Genomic DNA, 26146 nt, shown 5'->3' with positions numbered 1-26146 from the left:
GGGCCGTTGTGTCACCTTTTCCCCAGTTACCTTTGGTCCATTGTCTCGGCTCTCTGAGTCCTTTCACTGGTTGGTCACTGATTAACTCTGGGAAGGGACACGCTGGAGAGCGTGTGGGTTCCTTGGGATGTGTAGGAGCAGTGGAGGTTCACTGAGTTTGGAGACACCTTTTACCCTAACAAAAATGATAACAACCACATTCCTGGACTTGTCTTAGGCGTTTGTTCCCACTCAGTATAATTCAACCCAGCACAGGAAGTTGCAGACATTCTGAGTGGCAGATAATGCCTGTAGTCTCCCCATCCCATCTTCCCTGGATTCTCTCTCCAGGGACTATGACACTCCGATCCCAGGATTCCACCTTTCGATATCTTATCCTTTTTATTTTTTTTGACTTCTTGCCTCTCTTCCCTTCCCCCACCTCATTTCTTATTTTATTTACCATGATCGATATATGAGGAGCTCTGCTAGACTCAGCTCTCACAGTTGTGTTTTCTTCATGTAAAATCTTTCTTTGGAGAGCAAAGCCACTCTCATGGCTTCAACTTATGGTCCAGTAGAGTATAACTTGCTGGCGAGAGAAATAATTTTTTTCTCAAGAGAGCTAGTTCAAGCCACATTAAAAAAATGTAAAACTAGTCATATTAAGTCTTATGGCAAAAATATGTCTTCTTGCAGCATAAAACAACTTTATCAACCAGATTAATGTCAACAAGAGAATTGACGGGTGTTATAGTCATTAAATGTTAATATATAGGCATATATGTTTAGTAGCAATGTAGAGGCAGACTTCTAGTCTTGTATCACACACTGTGTGCACACATATACACACGTGTGCACATGGCTCTTCAGAGTTCACCAGATGGTATAGGAGAGGCAGGGCCTACCTCACTCAGTCCTTGTTCTCCTCTCCTTTTTTCCTGTGTCTGGTTTCTCTCTGACTGAGCTGCACAGGACTTGCTTCTGAGTTCCTTGTGGGACCTGCTGGCTGGGTTGGTGTCATCACTACTCTGTCAGCAAAGTCCAAACCAGTGTGGGTCTTGTCCCTAGGCTAGGCAGCGGGATGTCACGTTTTCCTCACAAGAGGCAATCTACTCCATCCATGCAGGCTTGGTTGGAGGAGTCTGGAGGCATCGATTAGGCCTTTTGTCTACATGCAAAGTTGTTTTGTTGGAGACAATTCCCCTGGTCTCTACTCTGTACGAGTAGAAGGATTGCATTTGGGGAGCTTGGCAGGCAGTAAGGATGTAGTGGCCTTAGGGATCAGGGACCCCAGCTAAGGACTGTGTGTCCCACACTGCGAGAACTGCAACATTTCATCTGAAAACTTGCACTTGTCTAGTACATGCTAGGTAGACCAAAAATGCCAGATTGACGTGGTGGTGATGTGTTGGGGGAGGGGAAGGGTTATATGATTCAGTCTCAATCTTTCAATAAGCCTATACCTCTGGGCTGTGACCTTCACAAGTGCTTTTCCATGTTTTTTCTTCCGCCCTTAGCTGGGACAAGAACAAACCAGAGAAAGGTAGCTAGAGCTGGGATTGTCCCTTCCCCCATGTCAAAGGTTAGAGGGGTTGGAGTTGCAGTTTTTCCTCCCCCCAGGTAGGTTAGGCCATGGTAAAATGCTTTCCCTTGAGGAAAACAGAACAGCACTCTGAAGTTTGTCCACACGGAGCCTCCTCCGGCAATTCACCAACTTCAATCCAAGCAATCCTTAAGATACGGTACTGGCAGCACAGGACTCAGCCCCAGTAAGTTTTTATCTTCCGTATTTGCCTGTCTCTCCAATTTTGGGAGTAGCAGTTTATAATATGACCTCGGTGCTCTCAAGCGTGTAAGAAAAGTTGTGATTTTCTGTTGTTCAGCTTTTTTCCTGTGAGGATGGGCTAGAGGAGTGCCAAGCTTTGTACAAGCTGGACTGGAAAGAAACCTCAGTGGGAGATTCTTAATTAATATTTTTAACCTAAGAAGGTCAAAGACGGAATTTTTTAACCTCTCGGTGACTCATTCCAGTTTTAACTTTTACTTCAGAGCTTTCTTTCATAAATATTATGTAACAATTACGTCTCCTTGCGAAGTATGTATTAATAGTACCCCCGCCCGCCTGGGTGTGGAAGGTCCACAGGTGCCATGGAGGGTCAGCAGGCAGTCCGAGGGAGCTCTTGTTTACTGGTGACTCAGGAGGACCAGGGAACCACGACCTCTGGGTTATATATTCATTATAGTTACTGAAGTGAAAAATCAGACATGCCTCTATGCAATTAGAACTGTAAAAACACCATTCAAAATCAAATATCCCTAAAAATAAAATGGGTAATCATAAACACTAATTCTGTAAATATTATGCTTAATCCACAATAGAAACAAAATTTGCCTACTTATTCCATATCAAAATCTGTAAACTTTTTTTCATTTCATATTATTTTCCTCTCCTCTTTCTGGCTCTTGCTCGCTAGATCCCATTCTTAATACCTCCCTCGCTGTCGCCTCTGTGGGATGAAGCCCCTAAGATTGTCCCTGGAATCCCAGGCTCATTCATGCCCTTGGGTAATCCCCTCCCATAGTGTGGGCTGGACCTACCTACTGACTTGCTTTTAATGCATAGAACACAACAAAAGTGATGAGGTGTCACTTCCAGATGAGATTACACAGAAACTGTGCCTTCCATCTTGGGGGGGTTCTCTTGCTCCCTGGCTCTGATAATGTGGGCTGTAACCATAATGTGGGCTGCCCTATGGTGAGCTCAGCCTGTGTCATCGCTAGGAACTCACGTCCCTGGGCAACAGCCAGTGAGGTCCTGAGCCCTGCCCTGTGCCACGTGAGGGGAGCTTGGAGCTTGAAAGTGAATCCTCTTGGAGTCCAGCCTTGAGATAACTCACCTTGCTGGCAGCTTGGTTGCAGCCTTGTGAAAGAGACTCTAAGCCAGAGGCACCCAGCTAAACTGCCTCGGGATTCCTGACCAGAGGAATGTGTGTTTCCTTTGAGAAGCCACTGAATTTGGGGGTAATTTGTTATATAGCAATAGATAATGAATAATTCTTTTGTGTTCCTCTTTGTCCCGGCTTCTCAATTTTGAGGAAACTAGAGTGAATGAAACTGTGGAGCTCAAATATGTACATGAGGATAGTAATAATAGTTTCAAAATTATAAAGCTATCTATTCTTCAAATCATACATATTGTTATGCATTGAAGTTCTGAAACATATTGACTTTAAAAATTCATATGTTGTATAAGGAAGCAAGGCCCTGGGCCCTCTAAAGTTTCACTGAAAATCGCTGATATGGGCAGATTGATTAGCAGGAGAAAAGGCATACAAGTTTATTTAATGTGTATACATGGCGCCTTCAGAATGGAGACCCAAATATGCAGGGGAAGTTGTCCATTTTTATGCTTAGATTCAATAAAGTATGGACAAGCATGTAGAAATATGACTAGACAAAAAGGGTAAGTAAGCTGTAATGCAAATAAACTGAGCGGGGAAACCCAGCAAGTCCTGTCTGTCTGGATTCTTCCTGGCCTGTCTGTGCGTGCGTTTCTCCTTTCGGGGTGCGGAGCAGCACGTGGAATGGGGGTCTGATGACCTACAGTCAAACAAGGCAGGTCAGATAATTTCTTTATGGTCAGTTTTTACACAGAATAATTTTAGTTTTTATGGCTGGCTTTTTGGAAAAGGACTTCTGGTCTCTATGACCAACCTTGGGGAAGACGGATTCCAGTTTCTACGGCTAGCCTCAGGTGAGAGTGAGACTGAGAGACAGGAGGACAGGAGAAGGTCAGAGAAAAACTTTTGCCTCTGAGGCTTTCATTTTGGGGTACTGTTTTCTGAGCCCCAACAGCTGAAGTCCTAATGGCCAATACCTCAGAATGTGAGCTTTTCTTTTGAAAATGGGGTCGTTTCAGATCTAATTAGTTAAGATAAGGTCATATGGAATAAGGTAGGCACTAAATCGAATGACTGGCGTCCTTATAAAAAGGGGAACTTTGGACAGAGACACACACACGGGACAACGCTATCTGAAGAGACACAGGGAGAAGACAGCCATTTGCAAGTCAAAGAGAGAAGCCTGGAACGTAGCCTTCCCTCGCCGCCACAGGAGGAAACGACCCTGCTGGGGACTCCTAACCTCCAGAATTGTGAGGCAATACATTTTTGCTGTTTATACCTTCCAGTTTGTGGGCCTTTGTTAGGCTGCCCTAGCAAACTAATATACATAAATTTCCTGATTTAATTCTCACAAATCCTTGCCATAAGGGAGGGTCTTTTGTTGTTGGTGTGAAGTCAAAAGTTTTTCTTAAAATTAGATTTTGTAATTTATTTTCAAGGCACTGAGTTCTGGGAACCACGTGTTTTCGCTTTGTAACTATCAGGACGTGCTGCTCTGTTTTCAGCAGTCACTGGACTTCAGCATGATCACTTCTCCGTCGCTGGCTTATGTGGCGATTTTGGTTTTCTGTGTCTCAAAAACCAGCTCTCTGGACACTTTTATTGCAGCTGTTTATGAGCATGCGGTGCTATTGCCTAATACCAGCCTCACACCAGTGTCTCGTGAGGAGGCGCTGGCGTTAATGAATCGGAATCTGGATCTTTTGGAAGGAGCGATCGCGTCAGCAGCGGAGCAGGTACGTGTCTATCAGGTCTCCAGTGGATTCTGGGAGAAAGGAGGGGATCCTAGCGGGTAGGATCCCTACCAGGATCAGTTACACTTTTGGGTGACATATGTATAAAGGTGGCCAAGAAACTTTGTTCTATAGTTAAAAATCCTACTTTCCTCTCAAAATTACTACAGCAAGGATAATATTACACTTTCCTAACAGTAAGAGCAAAGTTAAGAAAAAGGATGGTTTCGTTATCATTAAGAAGCAGCAGACTTTTGAGGAATTGGCTGGAAATTCAACATCTTTGTTCCTCTTTTCTGCTACAGATGGAGGTTGGAGGATAATAAATGGATGAGGGACCAGGTGCTATTCTTAGAATATTAGTGGCCTTGAATAGACGCTCGTGCTCTTAAGAGTTTGCAGGGGTTTTTTTTTTTATGTAAGTTTACAAGTTGACAACAATTAAGCTTAAGTTGCAAATGACCTACCAGTATGTATTATATTCTTCCTGTTTCATTTTAATTACAAGAAAAAGCATATATGTGAATGCATAATAAGCCCTTGAGTTGAATCAAGAGCTAAGTTTAAAGCTAATAATACACCATACGTGTGGTTCTCATGACTCTATGAAGTGTGATGAAAGTTGTGGTTACGTATATATTACATATGTCTATCAATATATCTTCTTATATATACTGAAATTTAAAAGGTTATCAGGAGTTCTGATATTCTTTCTCGTAATTAGTCCAACTATTTCCTGGAAGTCCATAGCAGCTTTCAAGGTGACTCTCCAATCAGAAGGTGCCCAGGTTAGCTCAGGCAGCACCTGTAGGCTTAGCACAGTTCAGGTACACAGTGTGTGACCCCTCTCTTAATAAGGAGCAGGAATCGTATTTGCAGGGTATGGTGCAGAGGAAGGCTGGGGCAGAGGAGAAAGTAAACGGAGACTTTGATTTATAAATCAATCCTGACACCGTCTGGCGCAACCATCCACCAAAGTTCAGGGAGGGGGTTGATTTCAGAAAGAGCTGGGTTTATATTTAGTTAACGATAGCAATGGGAGGCAGAGCCATGAGTGGCCTGGAAAACTGTTAATGTCTATGAAAGGATGAAAAAGTTATATGGAATTGATGATGGCAGGATTAGAAAATTAAAGTGCTTGGGAGAAGAAAATAAATTATACAAATATAGAAAACAAAGGAATAAGGTGAAAAAGAGGGAAAAGCCCAAATGGTTGTTAGCCACTTGGTTCCTCAGTTCCTCTTGCAGGACCCCTCTTTGACTGCCTACATGAGGAATATTTTAATTAAGCTTCATTTTTGACAGGGCGCACATATTATAGTGACCCCAGAAGATGGTATTTATGGCTGGAACTTCAACAGGGAATCTCTCTACCCGTACTTGGAGGATATCCCACACCCTCAAGTAAACTGGATCCCCTGTAATGATCCTAACAGGTAAAGAAGCGGATTGTGAAAAATCCCAATAGTAAACATCAACTCATTTTACATAACAAAACTTTGTTGACGATTATTGCGTAGATCCATTATCAACTCTATGTTTCAATATAGTTTATTTTTCATCTACTATGGATATATTTATTAGGAAAATGAATATGAATTATGAAATCACAGAAATTGGTGCTGGATGGTGGCTTAGAAATCATCATATTCAATTTGAATATCTTTCTATTGAGGGAATGAGTGAAGAGAGATGACAGCATAATTTGCTTAGGGTCACAGAGGTAGTTAGTGGGAAAATAAGACCCAAATATTAGTCTCTGACTCCTTGCCAATGAATAGAAAAATACTTCCCTGTGTAGGTCTGTAATGTGGAAACTGTGTGAGTGAATGACAAAACAGAGCCATGCGTCAGTTTAGAATTAATAATTTTCTTTTCTCATGGATAAGATAGCTGATGAAGTTAATGTAAAATCCTTAAAGCTTAAGCTGATTGTTAACCTCAGAGGTGATACAGCAGAACTGTTAAGTGGTTTAAATCTGGTCTAGACTAAAGAGATAGGAAGTGTGCTGAAGTAGCACTATTAATATTAACGTAAGGAAACAAATATCTTGCACACCTAAGAGAATCATATTAGTTAACAGACTTCTTTCTGAATGCACCTGGCTAACACTGTTTTTTGAATTCCTCTTTTGGAATTGCTTTCAAAAACACAGAAACGAACTATTGTAACTGCACGTAGAGACACTTTGATTTTTGACAAAGTTCAGTATTATTTACCTTAATCATTAACTTTATTCTCATTTCATTGTATCATAATTATTTCTTATTTAATCCTCTTCCATGCCAGAGCTTCAATTTCTAAAATGTGTATTATCAGTTTCCATTATGAATTGAATCAATTTGTTTCTGAATGGACTTTCCCTAGAACCAAATTTCCAAGGGTCTCCTGAATATTCCTGCAAGAATGTCCCATTTGTTCCATTTCAAGGAGCCTGGTTGCCCCTTCATGTTTTCCATCAACTAATGACATCTCCATTTCTTGCCTTTATTCATTCATTCAACAAACTTTCAGAGCACCTATTATGTCCAGGCACTGTTCTGGACAATGAGGTGAACACAACAAGTGAAAAATCCCTGTCCTCCTGGAATTTACATTCTAGTGTGATAAGACAGTGAAGTTTTTTAAAAAAGATAATTATCTAGCTACCTATCTTTAGATATTTATCATCTATCTACTGTTTATGATATGAGAGGGAGGTAAATGTTATGAAGAAAAATAAAGCAGGAAAGATGAATAGGGTGGCAAATGTGGCGCTGAAATTTTTAATAGAATATCAGAGGGCTTCACAGAGACCTTTCTGCAAAGACCCGAAGGGAGTGAGGGAGTCGGTCATATGAGTATCTGAGGAAAGACCATTCTAGGCCAAGAGAATTCTGAATTACAAGATCCTGTGGGCGGAATACATGTCTATTCTCTCCGGACAGCAAAAAGGTTAGTGTGGTTGAAGTGGTGTGAGGCAGGGGGAAAAGCAGGAGATGGAGGCAGATAGGTAGGAGAAACTGATTATAGAAGGCTTCGCAGGCCGTAATAATGACTTTGTTACTTGAATGAGAAGGTAGCCATTGGAGAGTTCTGAGCAGCAATGTGACATGTTCTGACTTAAGTTCACTTTCTCAACCATGTAGAGAATAAATTCCAGGCGTAGGTCAACAAAGAAGCAGGGAGCAGTTAAATAGTCATTGCAATACTCTAGGTAGAGAGATGACAGTGTCTTAAACCAAGATGGTAGAAGTTTGAGTATTGAAAAATGGCCAGATTCTGAATAAAGTTTGAAGGTAGCATTGACAAGTTTTGCTGAAATATTTGATGTAGGATGTGAGAGAAAGAGAGGAGTCAAGCTCCTTTACTCCTCATGTATTATCGGATGTCATGTCTGGTTGAGTACGTTTGAAATATCCACAAAGTCAATTGGTTCCTCTTCTCACAGTCACCAGTCTTTTTGGGCTGACATCACCCTTAGCCTAAGTATGACAGGAGCAAGTCTCTTTTTTATTTTATTCATTTATTTATCATTTATAGGTCCCACAGTTCCAGAAAGATTTGAGGTTTCTTATTATATCTAATTAAAAATAGGATAGTTTAGTTATAAAAACAAACTAGAAACCATATGAACAGAGGAAATAATTGTTACCACGCATTATGGTCATGAGCTGAAGTAAAGTTCTGAGAGTTTCTGGGAGGCTAAGAGAACAATTTTGGAAGGTTTCTGTTGCCTCATAGAAGGAAGCTTGCATATTTCTTGAGAGCCAAACTATGTCTAATAATCTAACTTAAAGATGAATTTACTTATCCAACATTTTTTTCATTGACTACTTCTTACGTACTACGTACTCCACCATGTGAGTGTGTAGGTATCCTTGCATAAGAGGCATCCTTTGCTACAGTGAATGTCTGCACCTATGATCAAGGTGATTTGGCCTGTAGATTTAAAAAGTGGAAAAAAAACCCCACAAAACTTGCCCAATTAGCTAGCCTGATGAAAAAACATTTATTTTATTTTTATTTTTTGTACTTAACAATTACCATTCTGTTATAAAGAATACAACTCAGGAACAGCCAAATGAAAAGACACAGAGGACAAGAATCTGGGAGGGAGCACAGGACCTCCATGTTTTCTTCCTATGAAATCAGGGCTTGTCACCCTCAGAACATTAATGTGTTCACCAACCAGGAAGCTCTTCAGAGCCTCGGTGTCCAGGGTTTTTATTAAGGATTCATTATGTAGGCTTGATTGATTAAATATTGGCCACGTGATTAAACTCAATCACTGCCCCCCATCTCTCCTTCCCAGAGGTCTATTGGCTCAAAGTCCCAACATATAATCTTGTGGTTGGTATTTCTGGTAACCAGCCCCCATCCTGAAGCTATCTAGGAGCGCACTCTGAGTCACCTCTAATGATTAGTAATGTTGAGCCCTTTTTCATGTGCTTCTTGTCCATTCCTATAATATATTTTCTTGGGAGAAATGCCTATTTAAGTCTTTTGCCAATTTTGAATTAGGTTGTTTTTTATTGTTGTTGTTGAGTTTTAGGAGTTCTTCATGTATTCTGGATATTAATATTAATATCTAATGTCCTTGTTTCCTATAATCTTTTTTGATTTAAAGTGTATTTTGTCTGAAATTAGAATAGGCACCCTTGTTCTCTTTTGATTATTATTTGTATAGAACATCTTTATCCATTTTTTCATATTTAACCTATTTGTATCTTTGGATCTAGAGGGGGGTCTCTTATAGACAGCACATAGTTGGATTATATTTTTTTAAATCCATTCTGACAGTCTCTTTCTTTTGATTGGAGAGTTTAATCCATTCACATTTATAGTAATTACTGATAAGGAGGGACTTAGTTCTGTTATTTTGCTAATTGTTTTCTATATACCTTATACCTTTTTGTCCCTCATTTCCTGCATTACTGTCTTCTTTTGTATTTAGTTGATTTTTTTGAAGTGAAACATTTTAATTTCCCTCTCATTTCTTTTAGTGTATATTCTATAGCTATTTTCTTTTGGGTTTACTATGGGGATTACATTTAACATTCTAAGTTTCTAACACTCTTATTTAAATTTTTTACCAGTTTAATTTCAATAACATACAAAAAGCTATGTTCCTGTACATCTCTGTTCCCAGGCCCTTTCAGTTATTGATGTCAAAATTTACATTTTTATTCACTGTGTGCCTCAAAACACAGATTAATAATTTTTTATGTATTAATCGCTTAAATTATGAAGGAAACAAAATGATGAGCTATAAGCCAAACCTACAATAAATCACGTAGAAAACAAAAACTGAAATTACAAACTGCATTTACAGTAATACTAGCTTTTATATTTGCTCATTTATTTACCTTTACTGAGATGTTTATTTCTTCATACAGATTTGCATTACTGTCTACTGTCCTTTCATTCATCTTGCAGTACTCCCATGAGCATTTCTTGCTCTTGCTGGTATAGTGGTAACAAATTATCTCAGTTTTTTTAAAAAAAAATTTGGAAATGTCTTAATTTTGCTCTCACTTATGAAGGACAATTCTGCTGGATATAAGATTCTTGTTGAGAGGTTTTTTTCCTCCAGTACTTTAAATATTTCAGCCTAATGATTTCTGGTTTCCAAAGTTTCTGATAAGAAATTTGTTGATTATATCATTGGACAGCCCTTGTATGTTATGAGTCACTTCTCTCTTGCTGCTTTCAAGATTCTCATTTTTGTCTTTGGCTTTCTACAGTCTGATTATTAATGTGTCTTGGTGTGGGTCTCTTTGAGTTCATTCTATGGGAGTTTGTTGAGTCTCTTAGATCTTTATATTTATTCATGTCCCTCTTCAAATTTGGGAAGTTTTCAGCCATTATTTCTTCAAATAACTGCTCTTCTCCTTCTGAGACTCCCACGATGTGTGCGTTGGTCCATTTGGTGGTGTCTCACAGGTCCCTAAGGCTCTGTTCACTTTTCTTCAATATTTTTTCTAATTCTTCCCCGGACTCAATAATTTTAATTATCCTATCTTCAAGTTCACTGACTCTTCTGCCAGCTCAAATCTGTCTTTAAATTTTTCTAGTGAAATTTTTATTTTGGTTATTGTAATTTTTAGATCCAGAATTTCCTTTTGGTTTATTTTAGATTTTCTATCTCTTTATTGATATTTCTACCTTGTTTATTCATTGTTTTCTTGACTTTGTCCACATCTTTTATTATCTTGAACATCTTTAAAACTGTTGTTTTAAAGTCTATGTCTACTAGGTCTGCCATCTGGTCTTCCTCAGGGATGGTTTCTATTGGTTTATCTTTTTCCTTCAAGTGGGCCATACTTTCCTGTTTCTTTGTATAACCTGTGATTTTTTTGTTGATAACTGGATATTTGAATCTTTTCACGTGGTAACTCTGGAAATCAGATTCCGCTCCTCCAGAGTTTGCTATGTTTGTTTGTTTGCTTTCCTTTTTCTGATTGCTATAGGATATTCCTATGTTGGGTATCAGCTTGAAGTGTAACCTTAAGATCTTCTCAGCTCTTTTCTGGACTACACTTTTCCCTGGGAAAGTTTAGTGACTTTCTAAATTCCCCTGTGTATTTGATTGTTTTTGTATATCTTAGTTCTTAAAAATCTAGCTCCCCGTAGGGGAAAAAGAAAAAAATGAAAGGAAAAAAAGAAGGCACTGGCCCTTTAAATCTCTTGGAAGTCACTTGACACAGAGGGAGGGCTTGCAAACAACGGTGTGTGTGTGTGTGTGTGTGTGTGTGTGTGTGTGTGTATGTGTGCAACAATGGCTGCCTGCCTCTGTGTTTGCACCTCTATGATCAGAAGCAATAACCAGTGATCAGAACACAGATCCCTGATATTGGAAGACAGCATTCTGATTGCCCACCACACTCCCACAAGCTACCTGCAACCTACTCCAGGAACACATGGATGGCTGCTCATCACAGGACCAGGGAATGGGAGATGGGTAGCCACTGCTGAGCTAAGAGCTGAAATTGCCTGAAATTAACTGCAGTTCTCCTTCCAAGCCTTTCCCTGGAAGTCACAAGCCTTTGAATAGATCCTGGAACTCTAAAAATGTTACATCAGACAGATTCTACCAGTGTAACTCTTGCCTAGGTGGGGAGACAAATTCTTGGTGCTTCCTACTCTTCAATCTTCCCAGAATCCTCCTACCTTCAAGTTTTTGTTCACTCATTCAAAATATTTTTTAATGCCTCTTTCTGTCAGGTATGGGTTCAGTAAACAGGATATGTAGGTCTTTGCACGATAATATCTACAGGATACTGCAGACATTATAAGATGTACATGTAAGTGAAAATGTGATGATAGATTATGACAAATGCTATGAAGAAACAAGTACATGGCCTAGAGTCTTACCCTAGCTTCCTACAACCAAATTCCCACAAGTATGGACTTTCTCTAAACTCCCTTCTTGTCTTAATCCTTCTCTTCTACCTACTATTATTTAGAATTTACTTTTGTGTATATCAAATAATATGTTCAGGCAACTATCATTCAGAACTTTGTTAACTTTGATTTTTTAAAATTTTTCCTCTTCCAATGAACATATACCAGATTTGGCCACACCCCCGTACAAGAAAGACTCAGCTGCCTGGCCAAGGAGAACTCTATCTATGTTGTGGCAAATATTGGGGACAAGAAGCCATGTAATGCCAGTGACCCTCAGTGTCCCCCTGATGGCCGTTACCAGTACAACACTGATGTTGTGTTTGATTCTCAGGGAAGGCTGGTGGCACGCTACCATAAGGTAAAATTCATTTGCAAATAATTCAGTTAGTGAATGCTTAATGAAATAAAATGGGCAAGAAGGAAAAAAATTGGTATTGATAGTAAGAAGAATATTTTAGAAGTAGAGTAGAGGCAAAGCATAGAAACTAATGATTAGGTGTGGAAAGCTCCTATAAAGAGGCTTAAGGAATTCCCTGTGCATTTGGGAACACAGGAGTATGTTGTTGGAAGTGTTTGAGAGTCAGAAGGAGCTACCTGCATTACAACACAACGTTGCCTGTTGGACTTTGTCCTTTTAAAGACATGCCCTAGCAATGGGTCAAAGCAAGAGACTTACCAGATAGACTTGGTCTTAAGGAGAAAGAAGCAAACAAAGTTCTTTGCCCACAGGAAATAGTTAAGTGTACTTGGCAAATAGAATAGGCATACTACACTCCAGTGTCTTGTAAGATTCGAGAGGATCTTTATAGATAAGGATACCCATGTACATATCAATCATGAACCAAAGGCTCCATTTAGCTGGTGTGGCCCCTGATTCTCTAAAGCAAACTTTTTTTCCTGTGAAGACAGTGGTCATAGATGAGTTTGACACTGTTCAACAGATGTGAGCTTGCCCTTTTTCAGACACAGTAATGTCCAGGTCAACTTCTTAAAATAATTTTTTCCCTTTCTGTTTATTGCAGCAAAATCTTTTCTTGGGTGAAGATCAATTCAATGCACCCAAGGAGCCTGAGGTTGTGACTTTCAACACCACCTTTGGAAGGTTTGGCATTTTTACGTGCTTTGATATACTCTTCCACCATCCTGCTGTTACCCTGGTGAAAGATTTCCACGTGGACACCATACTTTTCCCAACAGCTTGGATGAATGTTTTGCCACATTTGTCAGCTATTGAATTCCACTCAGCGTGGGCTATGGGCATGGGGGTCAATTTCCTTGCATCTAATATACATTACCCCTCAATGAGGATGACAGGTAATGTGTGATCTTTAAGATTTACAGGCATCATGTAATCATAAAGGCAAAAAAAAAGTCATGTTTTTCTAACTAACCCATACTCCTTAATACAATGTCTTCCAACTCTTAATTTTTGAACATCTAGCTGGTGACATGCTGTAAAATCAAACTCAATCTAAATTGTTCTGTAGATTTTAGTTTTATTCAACTTGAATGTACTTTTTTTTAATTCCAAAATTTACCACTTCTTACATAAAACTGTCCCTTTTTGGCTCCTTGGTGTCATACTTCATTGGATTTACTCTCACCTCTCTGTCTTTATCAGTATATTTTACTGAAATTAATAAAGTATATAGCCTAGAGGGAGTAAAATGTTAATGAGTTTAAAATAACAATAACAACTATGAAATCCCTTTTCACTTGCTTATTTCAAACGTCATGTTCAACTTACCACTTCCAGGAAGTGGCATTTATGCACCCAATTCTGCAAGAGTATTTCATTATGATATGAAGACAAAGGAGGGAAAACTCCTCCTCTCACAACTGGATTCCCACCCACACCACCCTGTAGTGGTGAATTGGCCATCTTATGCCAGCAGTGTGGAAGCACTCTCGACTGGAAACCAGGAATTTAAGGGCATTATCTTTTTTGATGAATACACCTTCGTGGAGCTCAAAGGAGTCGGGGGGAATTACACAGTATGTCAGAAAGATCTCTGTTGTCATCTAAGCTACAAGATGTCAGAGAAGAGATCAGATGAAGTTTATGCCCTAGGGGCATTTGATGGACTGCACACCGTGGAAGGACGCTATTATCTACAGGTAATGTTTTGGTGTCAGAAGAGTTACCAGATAAAATACAGACACTCAGTTGAATTTAAATTTCAGATAAACAATGAAAGATTTTTTCATGTAAGTATGTCCTACTTTTTGGAATACATGTATACTAAAAATTTTGTTGTTTATTTGAAATTCAAATTTTAACTGGGCAGCCTATATTTTTATTTGCTAAATCTTGAAACCCTAGATTTCAGTCCAATTTTAAGCTGCTGCTTGGAAAAAGGCAAAATATTTATTTGCAGTGAAAATATTAAAAATTATTCAAATTAAAGTTAATTTTAATGGATAATTGAATACCTATGATATCTTCTACCTGAACAAATTTTGCCATTTTCCGTATATGTTCACTAATGCCTATCTTGCTTTATAAAGAGCTTGACACTAAGTATGTACTAGGGACAGATGGAGTTGACCTCTGAGATTGTTCAGTAGAATGGTTTATTGCTGCGAAGATTCACATCTCTCACAGCCTACAATGGCCTCCATGTTCCTTTCATTCTGCTCTTCTCTTCCTTGGTCTGGCCCCCGTCCTAGCTTACCCAGATTATTGCAGTACCTTCCTCCAGGGCTTCCTGTTGACAGTCTCAGCTCCATCCAGTCCATTCCCTACACCGTAATTAGAAAAATCACAGAGAAACCCCATTTCTGATTATATCACTCTCTTGCTTAAAATTCCTCACGACTTCTACTTGACAAATTTCTGAATATGGAAGACTCACAAAATCTTATTGTGGGTCCCTTTCTACTCCCTATTCTCTTCTTTCACTTCTACTTGTATATGCCCTGAGTTTCTGTCATGTTGAGACCTTTCCCTCCTCCAGTTTTCTGGCATCTGCACAACCTGTGGGTATTTGCACAGGTTGCTTCCTTTATCCATGGTTAGTCCCATCTACTCAGCTTTTGGAGCAGTATTCAGGTGTTGTCTTCACCAAGAAGGCTGCCCTGACACTTCCTGCAGCACCACTCCCACCTCCCAGCTGGGTTAGGTACCTCTTTTGCATGCTGTGCCCTTTCTCCTTGCTTAGCTTCCTGTCCAGGTGAAAGTTATCCAAATCACAAGTCTCTAGGTTTTTCAGAATGGAATAACCTATTTCGCAAAAGTGTAAGGAATTAGGGATAAAAACTCTGCTGAAAAACAAAAACCAAATGCAGGGGCTCGAGGTAACGTGTTGAGAATATGGATTCTGGAGTCAGAAAGTCCTGGGTGAATCCCTGCTCCACCATGTAGTAGCCAACTGGCCTTGGGCCAATCCCTCAGCCTCTTTAAATCTCTGATTATTTTCATCCATAACATGTCTATTCACTTTCATGCACCAAATATTTATGCTTGCTATGTTCAGGCATTTGCTAGAGCCTGGGAATATTAAGATGAGCAAGACAGATCAGCCTTCATAGAGCTTAAGTCTAGAGGGGAGACAGACATAGAACAGAAAAGAAAGAAAATTATTATTTAATTTTAGTTGTGACAGACGCCGCGAGGAAAAGTACCATGCATTATTAGGGATGTGGGGGTGAGGGGAAACTTCCCCTTACCCCCTAAAGTTCGCCGAAAGATCAACATACAATTAAGGCCGATTAATAAGAGAAAGAGGTTTATTTACTGTGTGTATGGGGAGAATCACAGAGTGATTACCCAATATCCCAGTGGGATCCAGATATTTTATACACTCTTTTTAGAGGGCATGGGGAGATGAGGAATATAGGGAATTCTGTTTAGGGGCAATAAATAGTTGCTAGGGAGGATGAATAGATGGGGGCAACAGATTGACTTATAAATGATTCTCTTTGCAAATTAAATTAACCTTGAGAGACAAGTATTATATTTAAAATGATTTGGGCCAGGTATGGTTGCATTTTTGATTTTCTTTCCTGCAATATAGTGAGATAACAGGGAGGGAAAGGGAAGTCCATTTTTCTTTTGATGGATCCATCTAGTTACGCAGATAGAGGGAAAGCTCCTTCCAAGGGCCTGCTGATCTCTAAGGGCCTTTAATTCAAAATATTCTTTATATAAAGGAGTCCTATTTTGGGGTGAAATTTCCTGAGCTCCTTCATTGCCCCTGTCTGGAACTTCCCTAGAAGTTTCACACATTAAAAGCTGAGTTGGTGGCTGTGGAAAGAGAGAGATCTGGTTAGTAGTCAAGTAACAAGAGATCTGAAAAGGGAGACAAGAACATAGATTATAATGAGAATAAGTAGAAAAGAACAGATCTAAGCACAGTTCCCCACACCCCATTAAACCCATCTCCCCTTCTTGGCCAAGGTTTGAAAGACTGGTATAAAGGGGTGCCGGGTCTGTGACTGACGTGCTGGAGAAATAGTAAGGGTTAGTAAGAGCAAGGCATAGTTTGAAAGAAGAGTCACAGTGGAAGACAAAAGGGAGAATGGGATAGGTTGAGGCAATCTCCACTAGGCTTCCATGTGCAATTCTCAAAGGCGGAGGCTTAAAAGATTAAGTGTTTAAAAGGGACCAATTTGGAGGGAGGGAGGTAAAAAGGAAAAAAAAAAGGTTTTTTTTTTCTTTTCTGAGACAGAGTTTCTCTCTGTCACCTGGGGTAGAAGTGCAGTGGCATCATCATAGCTCACTGCAACCTCAAATTCCTGACCTCAGATGATCCTCCTGCCTCGGCCTCCCAGAGTGCTAGGATTACAGGTGTGGAATTAAATGAATATGGAGCTCCTTTTGGGAATTTTCCGTCTACATCGTGAGATGACTCATATATTTAGATGTTATGTTCAAATAGCTATGTAATAGAGTGGAAGAAAACTTCATGGAGAACCGTTTCAGTCTTTGTTCAGATGTAAAGGACATGATTTTCCAGGTCACAGTGGTTGCCTCTAGGTGAATTTTAGGGCTCATTACAACTCTAACGTTCTTTCATTGAGTGAAATAAGCAATAAAATAGAGATCACATTCCTACATAAATTAAACCTTTAAAAAAATTGAACACTCCTGTTAACTAAAAGCATTGCTACCTTGAGAATTAATGAGGGTATAGTTGTTCATGGCTATAGGCTAAGGATCTGATGGATTGTCTCTTTTTTTTTTTTTTTTTTAAGACAGAGGCTCACTGTGTTGCCCGGGCTAGAGTGCCGTGGCGTCAGCCTAGCTCACAGCAACCTCAAACTCCTGGGCTCAAGCGATCCCCCTGCCTCAGCCTCCCGAGTAGCTGGGACTACAGGCATGTGCCATCATGCCCGGCTAATTTTTTTCTATATATTTTTAGTTATGTAGCTAATTTCTTTCTATTTTTTTAGTAGAGACAGGGTCTTGCTCTTGCTCAGGCTGGTCTCGAACTTCTGAGCTCAAGCCTCCCAGAGTGCTAGGATTCCAGGCATGAGCCACCGCGTCCGGCCAGGTTGTCTCTTTATATGGTTAATCTGTTTGACAGTGAATTGCAAGAAACACTGGGGTCTTTATTTTTATTACTAGTTACATTTATTATTCAGCAATAAAGTGGATGAATCTAATGAAGAAGTAATATTGTTTTACCAAACAAAGGGGCATAGGCATTTTTGTAGGTCAGGAGAGTATTTTAATTGACTGTTTTAGGACTTTTTTTTTGAGAGCATCTAGTATTTTATTTAATAAATCATTTTATTTTATTTTTAAAATTTTCTCCCAGGCTTATTTGGGTGTTCTTAACAAATAAAAATTGTATATATTTATAGTGTGCGATCTGATGTTTTGCTATATGTATACATTATGAAATGATTAAATCACTTTAATTAGCAGATCCAGCATGACTTTCTTATGACTCGTTGGTTTGCATTACTTCCCTAGATTTGTACTCTGGTGAAGTGTAAAACGACCGACTTAAACACTTGTGGTGACTCAGTTGAAACCGCTTCTACCAGGTTTGAAATGTTCTCCCTCAGTGGCACTTTTGGAACCCAGTATGTCTTCCCTGAGGTGTTGTTGAGTGAGATTCAGCTTGCACCTGGAGAATTTCAGGTAAGAATCTTTGCTTGATATCGCCAATTAATTTTATGTTAGAGGACACACTTTTTAATATCAAAACTTACCCAACTACAAATATAAAACTTTCTGTTTGGAAAGAGTAAGATTTATCCTTGGGGATCAGGAAGGGCACTGACAGGCTGAATTTCTTGTCTGGAAATTCATTTTTTTTTTTTTTTTTGAGACAGGGTTTCTGTCACTCTGGCTAGAGTGCAGTGGCGTCATTATAGCTCACTGCAACCTCAAACTCCTGGGCTCAAGCGATCCTCCTCGTTAGGGTGGAGAGCTTGGTAGGTGCTCGAGATGTGGGGAAGAAAGATTTCTTATGCAGAGATTAGGAGATATATATTTGTAAAAAAAAGTTTATTTCATCTACTTAGGAGAGAGAGTGAGAGAGAAGGAAAGAGAGAGAGAGCATGGACATGGTGTGGCATCCAAAGAAAGAGAAGGGGGTGCCAGCTCTGAGGCCAGGTGGCTTGTTGATTTTATGAGGACAAAGAGAAAGGAAAAACATAGTGATTGCTGTCAGTTGATAACGAAAGTGGTTGTGAGAAACTGCTGCATCCACTCCTTTTTTTCTTCTGGGTGGCAGGATGTCAAAGTCCAAGAGTTGGGTTCCCCACCTCTCTTTGAAGACAGTATTATTGCAGGAGATATGACTCTGCCTTCAAGATATGACTGAAGCCTAAAGTTTGTTTCCCTGCTGCTCACTCAGGAACTCTGTAAAAACTAATTCTCAAAAGCAATTTTAAAAGAGAAACATTTACATTTCTTTTCAGAAGTTGTGCAAGACAGAACTCCTATGGGGCTGCCTGTTAGCGAGAGAACTCATAGGATTGATCTTTGACTGTTACTAGGAAATTGCAGGATTAGATATTTTCCTGTTACTTTTGTAAGGCTGCCCTTTCAATCCTGTCTCAGCCTCCCGAGTAAGTGGGACTACAGGCACGCACCACCATGCCTGGCTAATTTTCTATTTTTTGTAGAGACGAGGTCTTGCTCTTGCTCAGGCCGATCTCAAACTTCTGGCCTCAAACAATTCTCCTGCCTTGGCCTCCCAGAATGCTAGGATTACAGGTATAAGCCACCGTGCCTAATATAATAATTAGTATGTCCTTGAGAATTAAAAAAATGTCTTATCTGGGGGATTGTACAGAGGAGGCTGAGCTGTTGGAGGTCTGCCTAGTAGAAAGAAGATTCAACAGGAATAGTTTCAGAACCAGTCCCACCAGAGCCCCGCAGGATCACGGGGGAGTATGGCCTCAGGAAGTTGAAAAAAACCCCTCTCATTGTGTAGGAGAAAAGAAAAGAAGGAAAAGCTGAAGGAGAGAGAATTTGACAGTGGCCAATGTTGGCAAAGAAGCAAAAGATTTTTGAAGTCCAGAAACTAACCCTTCTTGCACATGTGCTCTGCCCAGCCGCTTTCTTCCAGCGACTTTTCCTGCAGGTTCCACTGTCACTCCCTCTTCCTGGTAGAAACCACTGCTGGGGTCAGGGAGGATGATGGGACGGTGAGGGGGCCATGGTGAACGAGGGACAAGGGTTGACGGTTGCTCAGTCAAACACTGCTAACCATTTGGGGAAATCTTTATCTTGTCTGAGAGGACTAGATTTCTCATTTATATACCACTTTATTAACTCATGGGATGCTTCCTCAGGTAAGTAAATGATGGGATATTGATGACGGGCATTTTAATTTTTATATAAGTGGATCAGTGCCAGTTCCATAGCCCCAATTTTTCTTGTACTCTACAACATTTCAAATATTTCGATAGAACAGAATTTGGCCAGTATTTTTTATTGTTTCTTCGTCCAATTATACTGAATTTTAAAAGTGTGTTGTGAGATTGTATAACTTAAAGGTAGACCTTGTCTACTTTTCTGTATTTTAATTAGGTGTCAAGTGATGGACGCTTGTATAGCCTGAAGCCAACATCTGGACCTATCTTAACAGTGACTCTGTTTGGGAGGTTGTATGAGAAGGACGGAGCATCAAACGCTTCATCAGACCTCATAGCGCAAGCACTAAGAATAATGCTAGCAGTTATAATACCTATTGTATACTCATTAAGTTGGTAGAATATTTATATTTTCTTTCTTTTATTCGAGATAATTTAAAAAATGATGGATGAAGAAAGAAAGATTGATCTGGCTTTTGCAAATAGTGTTCTCTGATATAAGTGAATTACTATTTTCTTTTTATTTAGAAAAAAACACACACACTAGATAATAAAAGCTTTATATAATATCTATTAAGATAGATTTAAAAAACTGTATTGGAGCATTGATTTTTCTTGGAATTAGGATGTTTCTATCAAATGAGTATCAAAAAATGTTTTATACAGAAGAAATAAAAATTACAGTTAAAAAGCACAATCAAAACTATCATAAAATATAATTACTGAGAGTCAAAATGTATTACTGCTTTTATTATAATACATACCTCTTATTCAGTTCTGCTGAAAATTACCAGTGATTTTATTTGTTTGCTCTGTTAGTTATTTACCTAAACAATACATTCCAATTCTCTTATGGGCTGAAGAGTACCCCCTGCCATTCATATGTTGGAGAAAATGTCCTGACCTGAGGTCCACCTTTATCCCTCTCCCCCACCTCCACTGGCTTCCTAAGTCTCTGTTGGAGACCCCTTTGAAGCTCTCCTATCATCACGAAGATGCATTTAGTGAAGATAAAGAAAAGGACAAAAAGCTGGATGGAGAGAGTCGCAATCCAATCATCTGGGCTCCACTCACCCCAATGTCCTGTCTCAGAACTGCATGCAGAGCCCCATCCGCCCAGGTTTGCTGTTGTCAGCAACCCACCAGACACAGTCTTGCTGATCCGGAAACCACTGAAGTTCCTGTGGGGTGTGAGTCAGACCAGAGAGCCCTTCTGTCTCCAGCAATCATGCCCAGGAAATATTCGATTCTAATAAACCCCTCGTTAATTCTCAAGGTAGCAATGCTGTTAGTTAACAGGAGTGTTCAATTTTTTTAAAGGTTTAATTTATGTAGGGATGTGATCTCTATTTTATTGCTTATTTCACTCAACAAAAGAACGTTAGAGTTGTAATGAGCCCTAAAGTTCACCTAGAGGCAACCACTGTGACCTGGAAAGTCATGTCCTTTACATCTGAACAAAGACGGAAATGGTTCTCCATGAAGTTTTCTTCCACTCTACTACATAGCTATTTGAACATAACATCTAAGTATATGAGTCATCTCACGATGTAGACGGAAAATTCCCAAAAGAAGCTCCATATTCATTTAATTCCACACCTGTAATCCTAGCACTCTGGGAGGCCGAGGCAGGAGGATCATCTGAGGTCAGGAATTTGAGGTTGCAGTGAGCTATGATGATGCCACTGCACTTCTACCCCAGGTGACAGAGAGAAACTCTGTCTCAGAAAAGAAAAAAAAACCTTTTTTTTTCCCTTTTTACCTCCCTCCCTCCAAATTGGTCCCTTTTAAACACTTAATCTTTTAAGCCTCCGCCTTTGAGAATTGCACAAGGAAGCCGAGTGGAGATTGCCTCAACCTATCCCATTCTCCCTTTTGTCTTCCACTGTGACTCTTCTTTCAAACTATGCCTTGCTCTTACTAACCCTTACTATTTCTCCAGCACGTCAGTCACAGACCCGGCACACCTTTATACCAGTCTTTCAAACCCTGGCCAAGAAGGGGAGATGGGTTTAATGGGGTGTGGGGAACTGTGCTTACATCTATTCTTTTCTACTTATTCTCATTATAATCTATGTTCTTGTCTCCCTTTTCAGATCTCTTGTTACTTGACTACTAACCAGATCTCTCTCTTTCCACAGCCACCAACTCAGCTTTTAATGTGTGAAAGTTCTCCAGCTCAATTCACTCTTTTTTTCTTTCTTAAAAAATCCCAAACCTCCCCAAATGTTTCTGTGGTCTTTCCCTCTTTCATTTACAAAAAAATTACTCACTTTTAAGTGATAGAGAAAACAGGTCATATAGTTTGGATGTTTGTCCCCTCCGAGTCTCATGTTGAAATTTGATCTCCAATGTTAGAGGTGGGGCTGAGTGGGAGGGGTTTGGGTCATGGGGGCAGATCTCTCATGAATGGCTTGATGCCCTCCCCCAGGTTAGTGAGTGGTAATGAGTTCTCACTCTATTAGTTCACTTGAGAGTTGGTTGTTTATAAAGAGCCTGGAATTTCGTCCTCCCTCTCTTGCCATGTGACATACCTACTCCCCCTTCATCTTCTCCCTTGATTGGAAGCCCACTGAAGCCCTCACCAGTAGCAGATGCTGGTCCCATGCTTCCTGTACAGCCTGCAGTACTGTGCACCGAATAAATCTCTTTTCTTTACAAATTACCCAGTCTCTGATATTTCCTTTATAGCAATGCAAAACTGACTAAGACAACAGCGGAGAGGAAAAGTTCTTTAGATCTCTATGAATACATCTGTATGAAAATTAAAAAAAGAAAAACAACAGCACAGAACTTTCAGTTTCTAAGAATAGTTAGTCCTTGGCGAGGGTTCCAAGTGCCTGCGTCTGCTGGCTGTAGGGAACGGTGCTCCCACTTGCCTTGAAGCCTTGATCTTGCAAAATATTCAAGATTGCAAAAAAGAAAGAAAAAAACTCGAACAATTGTAAAATACAAAAATGCTCTTGCAGGATTCCATGGACCCCTTACCCTAACATCCTGGAGCCAGGACATGTTCCACCCCTCGCACCCCTAGAGGATGGTGGCTATTTTCACGAGCTTGACAGCCCCTCAGCACCCAGCCCAGTGTGTGCCGCCACCCAGGAGCCCCGGCATGAGTTATTGTGTTTGTTTCTTTTCAGTGCATGTTATTACTGTTGAGATACAATAGTAGAAAAAAATAAGCATTTTTCAAGTACCTGCTAAAACCAGGTACTTTCTCACACAAAACAATCCTCTTAAGCAAGCACTATTTATTTTATTTTAAAAGAAAAACATTGAGGCTTAAAGAGGCTAAGTACAGATGGTCCCCTACCTAAAGAAGTTTCAACTTGCAGTTTTTTGACTTTACAATGTTGTGAAAGCAATATGCTTTTAGTGGGAACCGTACCGCAAATTTTGAATTTTTAACTTTTCCTGGGCTAGTGATGCATGTGGTATGACATTTTCTCACCGTGTTAGACAGTGACAGCGAGCTGCAGCTCCCAGTCAGCCACGCAACCATGGCAGTGAACAACCAATACTGTGCTCTGCAGCACATTAAATAAATTACGTGAGATATTCAATACTTTGTTATAGACTTTATGTAGGCTGATGTAAGTGTTCATTTAAGGTAGGCTAGGCTAATCCATGATGTTTGGTAGGTTATATATATTAAACGCATTTCAACTTATGATATTTTTGACTTCTGATGAGTTTATTAGGATGTAACCCCATCATAAGTTGAGCAATATCTGTAATATATTCAAGATCAACCAATGATAAATAGTTAAGCTGGGATAAAATGCCCAGCTCCTTCTACCTCAAACGTATATACTTTTTCATTGTGTCATACTTTCTCTTTGGAATGTGTAGTAGTCAGCATAGGCTAGGTTATGATGCAATAACAAATAATAGCAAAAACTTCATGGCTTAAAACAACAAAAGTTTGTTTCTTGTCTATGCAGAGTCCCCTCTAGGGCAGCTACCCTCTGTGTCATAGCTCAGGACCTCACGCTTTTTCCTCTCCTGTTAACTCTTTATCAACCTGTGCTTTCACAATTTCTGCAACATGAGAAAACAATAGAGAAAAATTGCACACTGCCTCTTAAATGGTTTCATTTAGAGTGATACGTGTCTTTTTTACTCATATTTTGTTGGCCAAAACAAGTCATATGGCCATACAAAATTTAACAAGAGTAGGAAGTATAATTATCCTGCATGTCCAGGAAGGGGAAGAGATTCATAAATATTGATGTATACTAGTAATATCTATCACTGAATGTAAATTCTTCAAAGGCATGAATCTTATGTTCTTCTTCAACTTTAGCGAACAGAAATCGCTAAAAAAATGATTAACGTCTGCTATTAGTTACCAGGGCTGCTGTTATCATTCCCTTATTCTCCAACCTATAATAACCTCCTTGTCTTCTGCCCTGTTACTTTGTTGTCAGCACCATGGACCAGCCAGTTGCAAGCCAATAAAGACAGGCTAAGATCAAGTTTACACATTCCCCGTCCTTTCTATGGCTCTGAAGGCAATTTTACCTGTATCTTCTTACCCAGAGAATGTAAAGCCATCCCTGATATTTTGTGTATAGTGATTTATAGTTTTCAAGACTTTTTTTACATATATTTTCTTATGTTTCACAGGGTAGGTACATATTTCTCCATTTTGCATTAAAGAGCAAAGTGTCATGTTCAAAGCTTCTAATTTATATGTATCAGATCCTCAAACCAGAATCATTTAACTTCATGTTTAATGCTTTGTCTATCACTCTAGGTTGCTAGTATTTTCTTGCATAGCCATGCTAGCCTGCGGCTTCCTGAGGTACTCAGTGTCAATCCTGTTTGATTTACATGTTGGACACTGATTTGCTGCTCAATGATTATTAAAGCCAGATTTCTACCAAATCCTTACCTTTCTAAGAGAGATATGTTACCTTCCTCATAGTCAATCTTGTAGCTTTAATAGCTGCACACCTTCATACAACGCAGGGTGAGGGCTAAGGTAAAAGTAGACAATATTAAAACATATATACATGGAACAAAGGTTGAAGTCTGTTGATCATATCTATCGATGTGGCACGGAGAGTAAAAATTTTCCTTGAGATACTGGGAGAAGACTGGCAACGTAAAGAATGGGAATTTTTCAGAGTTGAGAGATAAGTTTAGAAAGATCAATGAAATATGTTAACAGAAGAGCTATATCTCTTTTAATTTTGCTATTTAAAAATCAGTTCCATATGGTGGTCCAGCCACAGAAATATAGCAAAAGTGCTTATCAGCATGAACAGCTATTTAGCTATTGACACTTTCTAGAAACTTTAAATTGTAGCCAAAGCAAACAGGACACAGCTGTCAGTATGGTGGTGGACTGTCTGATAAATAGTTAATGTTTGGGCAACGTGCATTCAAGACATGATGATTGGATAAACTTTGAATAGAATTATGAAAACATTAGTATTACAAAATGATGTTTTAATAGATTATGATGTTGATTTAATGAAATTGGTTGTGAACCAGCTGACTTTTATCTTCTTGTGTATGGTAAAATTTTGTCTTACTCCATCAAATGCAATTAACTGAGGGTTTATTTGCTATTACAATACGAGTAAAAATTAACTGAAAAGCCTGTCATCATGTGTACCTAGGACTAGGAAACTGGTTGTTGCAGAGATCAATTATAGAAGCATTATGGCAAGAAAATAAAATCTGATAGCCTGAAAATAACTTCTTAAATACACACAAATAATTTCATTTTAATACAAATAAATATATGAAAGTTATCTTCAGAAACTGCTGATAAAAATCTATTATAATACTTTTAGTGATTAAGATAATTACAGATGCCATTTTAAAAATGTTTTGAGGGCCGGGCATGGTGGCTCATGGAAAATCCTATCACTTTGGGAGGCTGAGGTGGGAGGATCACTTGAGCTCAGGAGTTTGAAACCAGCCTGAGCAAGAGCAAGACCCCATCTCTACTAAAAATAGAAAAATTAGCTGGGCGTCATGGGCATGCCTGTAGTCTCAGCTACTTGGGAGGCTGAGGCAGGAGGATTATTTGAGCCCAGGAGTCTGAGGTTGTAGTGAGCTATGATGATGCCACAGCACTAGAGCCTGGGCGACGAGCAAGACCCTGTTTCAAAAAAAAAAAAAAGAGTTTTGAAATTACTCTTAGCATCTCATCTGCCTAGCTTCTAATTAACAAGATTCCCTTGCTCATTCATTCATAGATGGGTGTTAAGTAAAGTTCTCATTAATGGGGTAATCTCAGTTTCTTCTATCCAGGTATTTAGAGGGTCTGTAGGAGAAATCAGCTATAGAGAAGGAAGACCTTCATTCAATTTTTTTTTTTCAAAATTCTTGGTGGTGATTAGGAG

The 26146-nt window shown here is 39.4% G+C and overlaps 1 protein-coding gene across 5 annotated transcripts; it reads left to right on the top strand.

Moving 5' to 3' along the window:
• The first annotated feature begins 1529 nt into the window (after positions 1 to 1529).
• Positions 1530 to 20361, top strand: VNN1 (vanin 1). Of its 5 annotated transcripts, none has more exons than XM_012665234.1 (9): positions 1530 to 1751; positions 3991 to 4135; positions 4325 to 4621; positions 5924 to 6054; positions 12174 to 12366; positions 13031 to 13322; positions 13765 to 14126; positions 17929 to 18099; positions 20002 to 20361. In XM_012665234.1, the coding sequence occupies exons 1-9, from the start codon at positions 1615 to 1617 to the stop codon at positions 20182 to 20184; spliced, it is 1911 nt and encodes a 636-aa protein (XP_012520688.1). In that variant the 5' UTR covers positions 1530 to 1614; the 3' UTR covers positions 20185 to 20361. The 5 variants fall into 5 exon arrangements, with proteins under 5 accessions (XP_012520688.1, XP_012520690.1, XP_012520689.1 ...); XM_012665236.1 differs by having other exon boundaries at positions 3976 to 4135; positions 4394 to 4621; XM_012665235.1 differs by having other exon boundaries at positions 3976 to 4135; positions 4391 to 4621.
• The last annotated feature ends 5785 nt before the right edge of the window (positions 20362 to 26146 follow it).

The sequence above is a fragment of the Propithecus coquereli genome, unplaced genomic scaffold (genome assembly GCF_000956105.1).
Source record: "Propithecus coquereli isolate 6110/MARCELLA unplaced genomic scaffold, Pcoq_1.0 Scaffold98, whole genome shotgun sequence".
NCBI lineage: Eukaryota > Metazoa > Chordata > Mammalia > Primates > Indriidae > Propithecus > Propithecus coquereli.
Note: the sequence above shows the minus strand (reverse complement) of the source record. Positions and strands in the feature narration are given on the sequence as shown.

Coding starts and splice junctions, on each gene's coding strand:
- VNN1 (XM_012665233.1), top strand. CDS start 1,615: ATGGTAAAATGCTTTCCCTTGAGGAAAACAGAACAGCACTCTGAAGTT. Junction 14,127..17,928: donor AAGGACGCTATTATCTACAG/GTAATGTTTTGG, acceptor TTACTTCCCTAG/ATTTGTACTCTGGTGAAGTG. Junction 18,100..20,001: donor TTGCACCTGGAGAATTTCAG/GTAAGAATCTTT, acceptor TATTTTAATTAG/GTGTCAAGTGATGGACGCTT.